Here is a 12429-nt window from a genome sequence, read left to right as displayed (position 1 = left end):
AAGAACATAAGTGGACCTATTCCCTCTAAAACTCTATTTATATGCTATTCATTGTCTGTGAATCGTGAGCCTGATAAATCTCCTCCCTTAATCCTCTCTCCCTAAATTTCCATTTTAATTGATCTTATCATGAAGCTCACAAAGCCACTGATGACATTTAAGGATCTCATGACTCATGACTGCTAGACCACAGAGAACTGGATCTCCTCTGTGTGTGGGGTGTGGCTCCATGAGAGCTGTGCTGAGGACAATGGGGTCCTGGCTGATGTGGGCTATGTTTGCACAGAATCTGTCCAGAAGGGTATAGATATTACTGAAATGTGTTCATGATCTCATTTATTTTGTAAATTCATAGGTGGTTTTCAAAAAACATGATGTGAAATTTGGTTGATTACCCTTTAATGTTCAATATTTCTTAACTGATCTATCTATCTATCTATCTATCTATCTATCTATCTATCTATCTATCTATCTATCTATCTATCTATCTATCTATCTATGTAGTATATCCAAACTGATTAAAACTTTTTTTGTCCCTCAATTAAGCCAAAAGGTTTGGTGTCCCAGTATTTTACTTGGCAACATATTTTCTTCACAGAAATACAGCAGAGATCACAACAAATTCTTAAAGTAACACTTAGGTAGTCTTTTCCGGTGTTTTCTTTCTTTCTTGTCCTCTAAGAAGTTTTACATTTCACATCCTATTCACAGAATATGTAAATCAACAAAGCCAGGAGTACAGCATTTGCATGATGGCACTAGTCTTTGAGATAGAAGGACGATTCTTACACAAACAATTCTGCATTGCATCAGTACAATGCATCCTGTTGATTGGTGTACTTACTGTACTGTGTAACTTGTGGGTTAGGTGGAAGTGAGAGGGGGAGGGAGAGAAGATGGGTGAGCACATTTCCTTTCCTTTGTTCTTATCTGGGGTTTAAGTTTCACATTTATGAAAATAAAAAATATCAAGTAGCGTCCTCTTGTTATTATATAGGCATATTTTCTGCATGATAAAGTACCACAATTGGCTTCAATGTTCTGTTTGACCCTACATTTATCTCTGAATTCCTGTATTTATGCCACATCAAATCAATTTGAACTGCTCACAATGCCTCATATTCACAGTGGGTCCGTTTACTGTAACACTCAAACAGTGCGTAGCTTTCATTTCCCAAAGTTTCGTTTTGACTTTGATGTTAACCTGGCCCCGCCCCTTATGTACGTCACCGCCTGCTCATTGGCCCTACCTTATGTCAGTTACGCCTCTCAGCCAATGAGAATACTGAGCGAGAACAAAGAGGTGGGAAATGGCGCACATTGGGTCTGTGAAAACAGCACGAAGCAGCGTTGGGAATGTTTCACTTGTAGATGTTGTCTACCTCTTAACTACCTGAAGGTACAGCCGCGACAGCCTTTAACAAAACCAGGTATTTATTGCATTTGCAGTTAATGTCTTTTGTAGCATGGCTGCCATATTACTTAATGACATATTTCAAAGAAAGCGCCGTTAAAAAAAAACGTTTAAATCCGCTTAATATGACGTTTACATATAAAATATAACTCTCGGAGGTTTCATGCATATGTGTTTATATGTGTGTATTTTTAATATACGTAGCGTGCCATTGGACACACAATTATGTGCTAATAAGTCGTTTACACCTTTCAGACTTCACGAGTACACGCAGGAAAAGACAAGCTGGTCACCATGGCTCTGGACGGATGTGGCCTTTTCTGCAAATACACCCTCTTCATCTTCAACATCATCTTCGCGGTAAGGCTGTCATAAATTCAAACTGCGTAGTAGAAAATATACAGAAAAACACCTCTCATTTCCCCCCTAAGTGACTATAATGTCTGTTGTTTTTGTTGTAAGGTATCATGGGGGAAAAGCCAAAATAGTTCATTTGTATTTAAAGTATGTAGTGTCAGTGTGTAATGTAGAGTCCGACCGATATGAGACGCCAATAATGATTTTCGAGTGGAAAATATTCACCGATAGGTGACATGCTGGCCGATATAGTATATTTTTAAGCTGGAATTTTCAGCTACTTTCTCAAACAAAAACTTATTGGCATAGTAATAACACTATGCATAAATGATGTAACTTACCACTGTTACCATATCTTGCTTAAGTCACAAAGGCATGTTCAAAAAAATTGCCTAAGTCACATTTTATTTTGACTTAGGCATAATAAATCTGCTTAAGTCACACACTTGACATAGGCCATTATCTTAAAGGGGTAAAATAACACAATCTGAGGATGTAGGCGATTTTACCATAGGTGGCCGGCGTCATGAGGAGATGATTTAGGCAAAAAAAACTATTTTGACAAAAAACCACTTAGGCGATTGTTTTAAACAGTGTGACAATATATATATATATATATATATATATATATATATATATACATATATATTTAACATTGGTATACATTATACAAGCAATGGTTTACATGGTCAGCCAATTCTATAAATGAGAAGTGAGAAAATAAAGAATAAATAGGAATAAAATAAAGAGCTAAATAAACATCATTACTGTTCAGTGTCAGTCACTTGCTGACTGTTTAAACTAACACTATTTCTGCATTATATATTGTGTAATAATGTTTTTATAACTTCACATATCAGACAGCATATACACAGATACCAACAGGCCAATATCAGCCTATAATGTATGTATTTTATACAGTCGATGATGTCAACAGATAAGTCTGTCTGGCTCTGTTAATGTTGTTCAGTTGGCTCACATTAGGTTTCGTTTCAGCTGAATGCCAATTTAGGTCACCTACTACTTTCACGTCTTGGCATGAACAACACATGCCTCTACTGTCTCACTCAAACCCAACAACATTAAAGGAAACCAAAAGAGAGATGGCACTAATTCATATATACTCTATTATAACCACAGATAAAAACATCTCAAAATTATTTGCAAATCAGGGTTTGTACCAGTGCTGAAAAATCCTTTAAAAACAATTTATGTTGTTGCAGATGTGCAGATTGACAGCCCTTATTAATGTGATGGAGTGAAATAATCAATATACTGTATGTATATGTATTAGTTAACACAGCTGAGGTACAGGAAAGTCCTAAAAATGCAAACTGAAAGTGCTTGATGTTGCCTCTGGTCACAGTGCAGGAACCCTAGTTAACACACACACACACGGTGATTCATAAATATTCCTTGATTTATAAATTTATTTTGCTGTCTATAAACACAATAATCCCTACCCATATCTTGTAAGTTGGTATTTAAATAAACGTGACATTATTTGTCCAAATAGATGACGATCAGTAGCTATATTGTTTGAAATTTGTAAAAAAAAAAAAAAAAAAGTAAAAGTAAAGAAATTAGTTCAATCTGCATTTGTGGGTTGAATAATACACATTCATTCCTTCTTGGAATGAAGTCATTTTTGATATGCTCTTTTGAGATCCAAACACAAAAAGTGTTTTTACAAATGACAAACACTTACACATAATCATCTATGTGTACAAAACAACCATTTATTATAAAGTATTTTACTCTGCTGTGGCTTTCATGTGTGTGGTCTATTAAACTGGTGCATTGTGTCTCAGTGTATTTTGGTTGCTTGACAGGTGTTTACCTAGCTGTCTCACCGTTTGTCTCATTCTGCACTTTGTTCTCTCAAAGAATATTTTTGTGTGGCATGTCTGTTCACCTACATGCCACCTGTTCTTTTACACCAGGGTTTTCCCTGCCATTATAATGCCTGGGCACAGCACCAAACCTGTTCTGGGCACACAAAACTAACTAAATGACATTTGACAGATTTTGGTTGCTATTTATTCATTATCTGCCCTAGCTTTTCCATTTTTTGCTTACCTGATTTGGTAATGATAATGGTCCAAAATTATGTAAAATGTCATGTTTTTAACTGAAAAATTAAGCTTTTTCATGGGGGAACTTGCCCAAACGCCCTACCATATTTGCAAGTCTTCCACAAACACAGGACAACTCTACAAACAATGTAAATAAAAACTCGCCTTCATATATTCCTCAGCTGTGACTAGAAAGTTACAGATTTAAAGATGTGAAACCATGTAACAGGAACGTTGGTGTCCTGCACATTGAGCTGTGGCTTTATTGCTATTCCTGTGGTTTTGCAGGTGGTGGGGTTTGCCTTTCTGGGTCTGGGCCTGTGGCTGAGGTTCAGCGACGGCACCAGAGGCATCTTTGAAATAGAAGCACTCAACTCCACTGTTTTTGTTACAGGTGAGTGCAACTGTAACGCAATCTGTGTTTTTTCTCCAATTTCTCCAAAATGCATGAAGATATTTAGCCTCTGATGCACATTAAATTCCTCTCTCTTTTCATTATTATTAGCTGTGACGGTACTGATAGCTCTTGGCGCAGTGATGCTGATCGTGGTGATATTTGGAGACTACGGTGCCTGCAATGAGAAAAGATGTTCTCTGCAAGTGGTGAGACATTTTAACACAGTAACTTCCTTATACAGCAGGGTTACAGACAAGTTTTTCTCCTGTTGTGTGAATAGGCTTTCTAACACAATGGACACACTGTAACTACTCATAGAGTGGAAAACTGACTTTGTGTTTATCTGAAAAAGCTTTGAGATAAAAACTTTCATTTGAGGACAGAGCTGATGTTCAGTTTTGTCCGTTGCATGAACAAAAATGGACAAAATAATAGAAACAGTAAATTTGACAATGAACTTAAGGATCAGTTTTACATTATCTGGAAATACCTCTCTCTCTCTCTCTCTCTCTGCGTCAAAAGTAATGAAGTGTCAACGAGCTACAAAAGGTGTTTTGCATGATCAAATCAAGTTCCTGTCAACAGACTGAGTGCTCTGCCCACCTGGCCTCCATCCTGGTCCTACAGTCAAAGATGTATAAATCACATCTGCAAGATAGAGATATGCTGCAGTGATAAATAGGATGTGGTATGGGGGGAGTTGAACCACAAACAGTTTCAGGGTTTTTCTTCCTGTCACATTTTACTCAAACATTTTTCCACTGCAATATATAAAAGTCCTGCACCTCAATGGAAACAACACAATCATGGCTAGAAGAAGGGAGAATAAGATATGTGCAGTATAACACAGTTATAATGACATAAATCATAAGAAAATAATAATAAAATCTGAGTTGAATTTCTTATATATATTTTGTTACACAAGAATTGGGGGAAAATGTAATCTATGAAAAAATGACTGACATGAACATGAACCAGACTGAAAGCAGCAAATGTATGCCTAATATGTATGCCTGTAGTATAAAATGCAGAACCAGGAGGACAAACAGGAAGCCACTAGACTACTTGTTCATGTGTGATTCTAAGTTGACTTTATCTTACACAGAACAGACACAAGTTTATTGAGTTGAAAGGTCCTGCGTACAATTTTACGACTAGCAAGTAATAAATAATTGAGGTGGGGTTCTTAAAGAAGACTGATGAACCGCTTTCTTTGGACAGAAGTCTATTTGTATTCAAAGCAAAGTGTTCAACTGTTACCTAGTAGAGAAGAGCAGCAGCACAGATTAACTCACATTTCTGTTTCTAAGTTGCCTCTTGTAGTTCATTGTAGCTCATGTAGTTGCGGATTATTACAGATTTAACCCTTTATCTGCCAACTTCAGCGTACATCTAAAATGAGGTCATAGATTTCTCCCAGGCTACGTCATAGATCGTGACACCATGGCATCTGACCAATCAGTATAATAATAAATAATAACCCAATTGACCTTGATTTGCAACAACAAAATGAAACATTTTGAAAAAAAGTAATATCTTGTATTTCATTGATGGCCCTATAACGGGCTACCTGTGAATAAGTCTCTCCCTCAGGTCAACCCTTTTAATTTTCATTGTCACTTTATCCCTTCAAGTTCTGGTTATCTCATTCTTGTGCTTGAATGTCAAAACTTTACTTCCTGAAAGCTGCAGACACATATTTTCCGTTGATTTCTAACCGCAAAGTATCGAAACCCTCTCAATTTCATGTTGCCAAACCCTAGCAGGACACTAGTTGATGTAAGGGAAGACAAGCAAATGTAAAAAGATCCTTTAGTTGCTCACAGCTCTGCCTCTGGCGAGCTCAAGGAATCTATGGATATCTGCACTTCTGATCTTTGACTTGATGTGGCATTTCCTTCTTCTTCTTTTCTGCAAATGACAAGATTTATGCTCATTTATGTGCAAAGACTGAGCCTGGTGTGCAAAATCATATCCTCAACAATGTTGGTATGAATAATTAAATATTAGTTATTTAACTACAACAATGGGGTTAAATATGTTGCAAAATAAACACAGTAATAAAAAATTGCAATAAAAACAGTATAGTTAAATTACCTGTGATTAGTGCCTGTTTAATAGGACTTTATGGTTTTATTTTTCTGTCCTTGTATGAAAGTTCAGTAGCATTCCTGAACTGTTACATAGCACAGAGGCGGGGGCTGACAGGGCCTGTGTGCTGGAGAAAGAAACAGACTGTGACACAGTTGAAAACTCTGATTTACAACAAAGAAATGTAATGCAGCACGAAGAGTGTTTATTTCCGTTTGTGAATATGAAGCTGATCATAAGCTCTAGGCGACTAATCAATAGGGAATGAACTTTTATTATGACTCATTAAACTGTCTCCATGTTTTATGAAGTGGTAGAAGCTTTAAATCACTACTTATTACACTCAATCAAGAGCTTTATGAGTTATATGGCTCAGTGGCCATGAAATGAATAGATTACCTTTCAAGATAGCCAACCTTTATAGGTTCTTTATGAAAGAGGTGAAATATTACTCTTTATATATTTTTTTCCCCAAGTACTTTTATGAAGTGCAATGTTAAGCATTCCAACCACTAAAAAGCATACATTATATTAAATCTGCGTATCGTTGTTTTGATGCACATTTACAGTGTTTCCTCTAGGATTTTTTCAGCAGCAAGGGTAAAGGGTTATTTGTCCCCTGGATGGTGTGCATGTGTAAATATCAATTAGCAATTTAGAAAGACACTCGACTACAAAACAAAGTTTAGAACCAGTGTTTCCCACAGGATTTTGTGAGACTATAATGGAGGGGCCCGAACAAAGTAGGGGGGTCTGGTTGCATGCTCCCCAAAGAAAATTTTGGCCCTAAAAGCCTAAATTTGGTGCCTCTCGTGCCACTATTTTATCTTAATTATTGCATATTTTAATGAATTGTTGTAAAGGAGCATAATGGTTCTATTATCTGGTTCTATTATTCTCTATGCTTTATACAGTATAAGGCATCACATTTTGACAGTTTTCTTCTTGTAAATTATTTGGTGGAATCATAAACTTTTCTATGATGTTCAAATTTATTGAGATGCTCCTGTATTAACTTGTACCATTCAGATGTTGTAATTACCTTTATTTACCTTCTTCTCCTTTCAGTTCTCCGTCCTGCTGACTATTCTGGCGATGGCTGAAGTTGTCGTTGGAATTATGGCTTATTCCAATAAGGATGAAGTAAGAAACAATTGGAAAAGAAGGGAAAGAACACAACAATAGGATTAAGAAAAGATACATGATTTATTTATGATGTTTGTTTTTCATTATGAAGGTTGGACGAAAGATTGCAGAGTTCTACACCAGCATGTATACTCTGTATGGGATCAACGGAGACCCAGTCATTGGTGCCACTCTCACATTCATCCACACCAGCGTGAGCACTAACTCTCTTTCCTTCACCACTATTCCACAGACTTGTCAGTCAAGTCAGTGGGTCAAAGGCTCATGCCAGTTCCAGGTCATTTTTTCTTGGACAACTCAAACAACTTAATGTTTTTTATTTATATTTAATATTAACACTTAACCGAGCCTCTAGTCAAGTCTTTATCTTCCAAGTTGAGTCAAAGTCATAACGACTCAAGCGCACATCTTTGCTATTTGATAAAAAACACAGTTAAACACAAAAAAATGTTGTTTTTGATGCTTTTGCAACTTGTGTAATGAAATTAAATTTTTCAGTTTAAAATTTTTATATGAAACCTGAAGGTGTTCAATATAAAAAAAACATGATGAAAAAAATAAATGAGAATATAAAATTCTGTACATTTAAAAATAATAATTTGTTACTTAACTGGAAAAAAAACTGAAATTCATGGCATTATTATGAAATGCTATTTCGTCAAAACTGAAATTATTGGGTACTTATTTATTTCAAAATCCTCTTTTTCAAGTCGGTTTTCTTTTTATTTTATTTTTATTAACATTTTCACAAGTTTAAAAAAAATATATTTTATGATTGTTTAGATATTCATATCAATTCCCTGCAAATCTTTAATTTCACAGGAATGTCCAGTTTCTCTGCAAATGTTTAATTTTATCAAAGGTTCATTATTTACAGGTTTTTAATGTATGTATTTAATATTGGACACTCTATATCATAGATAGGGAGCCTTAATGTTCCATGTGAGGTTCTGCTTCTCATTAAAATAAGTTTGAGTGTTGTTAATGACCTCTCTCCTCTTTAGCTTCAGTGCTGTGGAGCGACCGGGATAGTGGTGGTGGAGGTGGCTAAACAGACCTGTCCCAACCAATCGTTCTGGACTGCGGTAAGTTGCTGCCAAGAAAAACAAGTTGGTTTATGTTGCTTATTATCTGATTTTGTAGGGTGACTTTAGTGTAAAACTGACGATAAATGAACCACTCCTCTGCTGTCTTCTGTAGACTCTGCCTTAGCCACAGTATAGAGGGCGCTAACAGTCCATCCTGTCTCTCCTCTCCTCTTACAGAGCTGTATCACCACCATCGTAGACGTCTTTAACAGAAAAGCACCACTGGTGATGGGAATCTTTGTTGGAACTGGAGCTCTTTTGGTAAGCAAATCTGTTACTGCACATTTCTACACTTCGACAGTAAAAGATGTTAATGTTATAACAATCAATCAAAATCAAAATAAACAGGCTGGTTACAAATTGATCACTTACCAAACAAAAACCCAAATCAATGAGCCATGCGGTCTTAGCTGCATATAACACAGTACAAAGTGTAAACTATCCAGCGTTTAATTAGCATCAAATTACAATGAGAACACAGTAGTGAGGGCACAGATTGACTGATGTGGGGACCAGAAGGAAAGTATACCAGCCCTGTTCAGTTTCTTACCTATAGACACTTATTTTTGTGTCCTTTGCTCCTGTTATTCATAAAGTAAATAACCATGTTCTAATCCCTCTGCACCCCTGTGTTTCTTTTAATCAATACTCCTCCCCTGTCTTGCTCTACAAAAAAAAAATCCTTTTTTCTCTCTACCCTTTCATTCTCCCCATCATTGGTTCCCAAAGATCATAGCTCTGATTTGCAGCTCCATCCTCAGTTCAAAGATCCGTCAGTTGGCCGCATCTCCTCAGTACATCATCCTGACTCACTCCACTTCTGTCCTGGCTAACCCTCAACCACCTCAGCCTGAATTTCTCTCCACTTCGTACCCATACCCAGACCCGAACCCGGTGGTCTTCACTCCTCTCTCTGTGGCCAACATCCCTGTAGCTCAGCCTTAGCGCTCTTGTAGGTTTCCACTCTCACTGTCATGCTGCCTTGATTGTATTTCACAGCGCTCTGGCATAGAGAATTTATTATTTAGTTAATTTGCTCTTCTGCTGAACACATCTTCTCTGCATGGTCACTGCTGCGTGTCTTCAGCTCCCAGCTTTAAAAAGGAAAAATCCACCCAAAAAGACCTAAAGACCACCGCAGCACTACATCTATGGGGGCTGTTGTGTTGTTGGCCTTTTTCCTTTTTAATTTTTATTCCCACAGATTATTCTATTAATGACAGCAGACAAAATAGCAATATGTTCTTATTAAGCTCATGGTTTTGCACTTTTCCAATAGTTATACATCACTAATCTACATAAAAACAATGAAAAAGCTAATTTTCTCTTTGTAGCTTCCCAACAAATCATTTAAAAAAAATTATACAGTGTTCGTACAAAGTCCTGAAATTTTGATTTCAGGGTTGGGAACATGCTTGTATTTGTATATAATCCTTTAAATAAAGTCTGGTGTTTTCATGTACACAATCACCTGTGGTTATTCATAAAAAAAATCTAATTTGATCTAATCTAATCGAAACACACAGTTAATAAATTGACAATAAGTAAGTTAATATGAACACCTGGAAAAATAGACAAAGTAACTATACATTGATTGCTGTAGGTATTAATTCCGTAAAGCACATTTTCTGCAATTTTGGTTATCGTCACAATTTATATGTGGAAGAAGACTTTGATGGTGTGGGAATTCGTGATTTAGGTATTTAAAAAGGGCTCCATTTTTTATCTTAAAAAGCTGTACAAACCCTGTATTTAATCTGCAAGAAAAACATTTCCAGGGTTGGGTTTTTCCTTTGTCTACTTGATCCTCTTTCCATTTTGCATTTTGTGGGGCTGCATGCAAATTGGTAGCATGAGTTGGTTCTGCCCTCACACTAACTCATTCTGCGGCTGGTTCTAATCCTGGAGGTGATAGGGAGCTGGAGGCAGGTTGGTCACCGCACCGCACAGCTCTTTGTTCCATTCCTGCTCTTTACTTCCCCTCCTCCTTCTGTGTCTGCATGACAGATTACTGCCCTGGTCTGCAGCATTATCCTCCTGAAACAGACCAAGAAGAACCAGCAGCAGATGACTGCATACTATTCCACTGTTTACTAACAAGAGGATTCGGTTTTGGACCCTAACCCTCCTCAACGAAGACCATCGCTGGAATTCAAGCTCAACCAGCAGAAAAATGTTTACAGATTTTTCGCTGTGTGAACTACTGATTACACTAGTTTTAGAACTGAACTAGAACTTTTAATTAATATCCGAAAACGTCACACTGTGCTGATAATTTGACCAATTGCGAGCAGGAAAAAACAAACCCCTGCTTTGTTCAGAGCTGTCGACAACCATCAATATTTTCTGGTTTTTTTTAAAATAATCATGAACCAACTCTTGGGGGAAATGGATGTCGCTTATAATTGGCTATTATTCATTGAGCTGGAAACTGTCACAGCTAGACAGCAAGTGCGTTCCAGCTTGACAGGCCTCTTCATCATTGTGGGCATAAGATAAGTAATCTGAGGAGGAGAACAACACGTCCGTTTAATAACAGTGTTAGGGAGAGAGTGTTTAATGCAACTTCCACATGTCTGTTACATGTTCAAAGTTTTTTGCTTTTGTCTATTGCCATCATGTGGAGGAGTTAACAGTTATACACACTGAGCCAGTGGCAAATTTTACTGTTTGAATGATGAATATATATATAAATGCAAAAGGGATCATTTGCTTTAAAATCCATTTAAGCTGTTTATGTGAGGTTGTCATGACGGGACAGTTCATGTTCCTGGTCAGTACATTTTTATGCTACAGAGGTGTCACGTTACGGTACCAGAGGCATTTGTCCTTTGCTGCAATGTTGGAAAACATTCCATTTAATCTTTAATTAATCTTAATCCATTTAATCGTCTATACACAATTGTGCACTCCATACAAGTGTGATGGGAATATTCTGCAGGTTCGGTTTAAAGCGGTTAAAACTGTAAACATTTCAAGTGGCATGCTTCAGAGCTGTGAAACATGCTAAGTTTTTGTAAAACACTGGTTCGGCACAAAGGGAAGCAACGTGCTATTAACAAACATTAGAGTTCAACTTTGCTTTTCTTCCTGTTGCTGCTTCTGTGACCAAACTAAAGCTCATGAAGTGAATGTTTTAGAAAGAGTGTATTGCTTGTGTTCTTTTTCTGTACGCTGTAGTACTCATGATTGCATTGCACTATACTGTTTTTATGTTCATATTTTTAAAAATAAATATTCAGGGTTTTGCCCTCTCTTCGCCAAGACTTGTGTACCTTTTTTATTCATTAAAAAAAGAAAAACGAGAATTTTTTGCAAAAGTGTTTATTTCATTGCTCACACGTCACTGATTGGACCTACAAGAGAAAAAAAGTGAGAGTTGTGATGTACAAGAGGCCAAAGCTGATAATCACACTTTTATCCATACATTGCCATGTTTCTTCTGTTGCCCTATTTGTAACAACGCACCATTTTTAAAAGCCGGCGAAGAAGCGAGTAGTCACAAACAATAATTTATATATTTTTTCATCCATAATAAACAATTGAAAATGATTTGTCACCTCTGGAGTCTTGTAAATCCCTCTGGGGACTTTTTATTAACCCATTAAGGCCTGAAGCACCTGGAAAAGAATGCCTGGAAAACCTATGGGCGATTTTCAAATGACCCCCTAAAACCTGAAGTTTTTCTGGAAATTCAACACCTACTAAATAATAGATTTTTCAGCCTCTGTAGCAGATAAAAATGAAATTCAAAAAGTATTTGAGAGCTTATACCCGTGGCTTTCATACGAAGTTGAGTTTATTTGTCCAAACCTTCAATAAAGTTTTTTTTTAAATCAACAAACTCAGCAAATGTTACAT

At 36.7% G+C, this 12429-nt stretch overlaps 1 protein-coding gene across 3 annotated transcripts; it reads left to right on the top strand.

The window, feature by feature from the left end:
* Positions 1-1320: 1320 nt before the first annotated feature.
* Positions 1321-11825, top strand: zgc:65811 (uncharacterized protein LOC393524 homolog). Of its 3 annotated transcripts, XM_059348319.1 has the most exons (10): positions 1321-1430; positions 1670-1774; positions 4135-4240; positions 4352-4449; positions 7403-7477; positions 7572-7673; positions 8485-8565; positions 8746-8829; positions 9298-9520; positions 10576-11825. In XM_059348319.1, the coding sequence occupies exons 2-9, from the start codon at positions 1709-1711 to the stop codon at positions 9511-9513; spliced, it is 828 nt and encodes a 275-aa protein (XP_059204302.1). In that variant the 5' UTR covers positions 1321-1430; positions 1670-1708; the 3' UTR covers positions 9514-9520; positions 10576-11825. The 3 variants fall into 3 exon arrangements, with proteins under 3 accessions (XP_059204302.1, XP_059204303.1, XP_059204301.1); XM_059348320.1 differs by lacking the exon at positions 9298-9520; XM_059348318.1 differs by having other exon boundaries at positions 9298-11825.
* Positions 11826-12429: the final 604 nt, after the last annotated feature.

This window comes from Centropristis striata, chromosome 13 (genome assembly GCF_030273125.1).
Source record: "Centropristis striata isolate RG_2023a ecotype Rhode Island chromosome 13, C.striata_1.0, whole genome shotgun sequence".
NCBI lineage: Eukaryota > Metazoa > Chordata > Actinopteri > Perciformes > Serranidae > Centropristis > Centropristis striata.
Note: the sequence above shows the minus strand (reverse complement) of the source record. Positions and strands in the feature narration are given on the sequence as shown.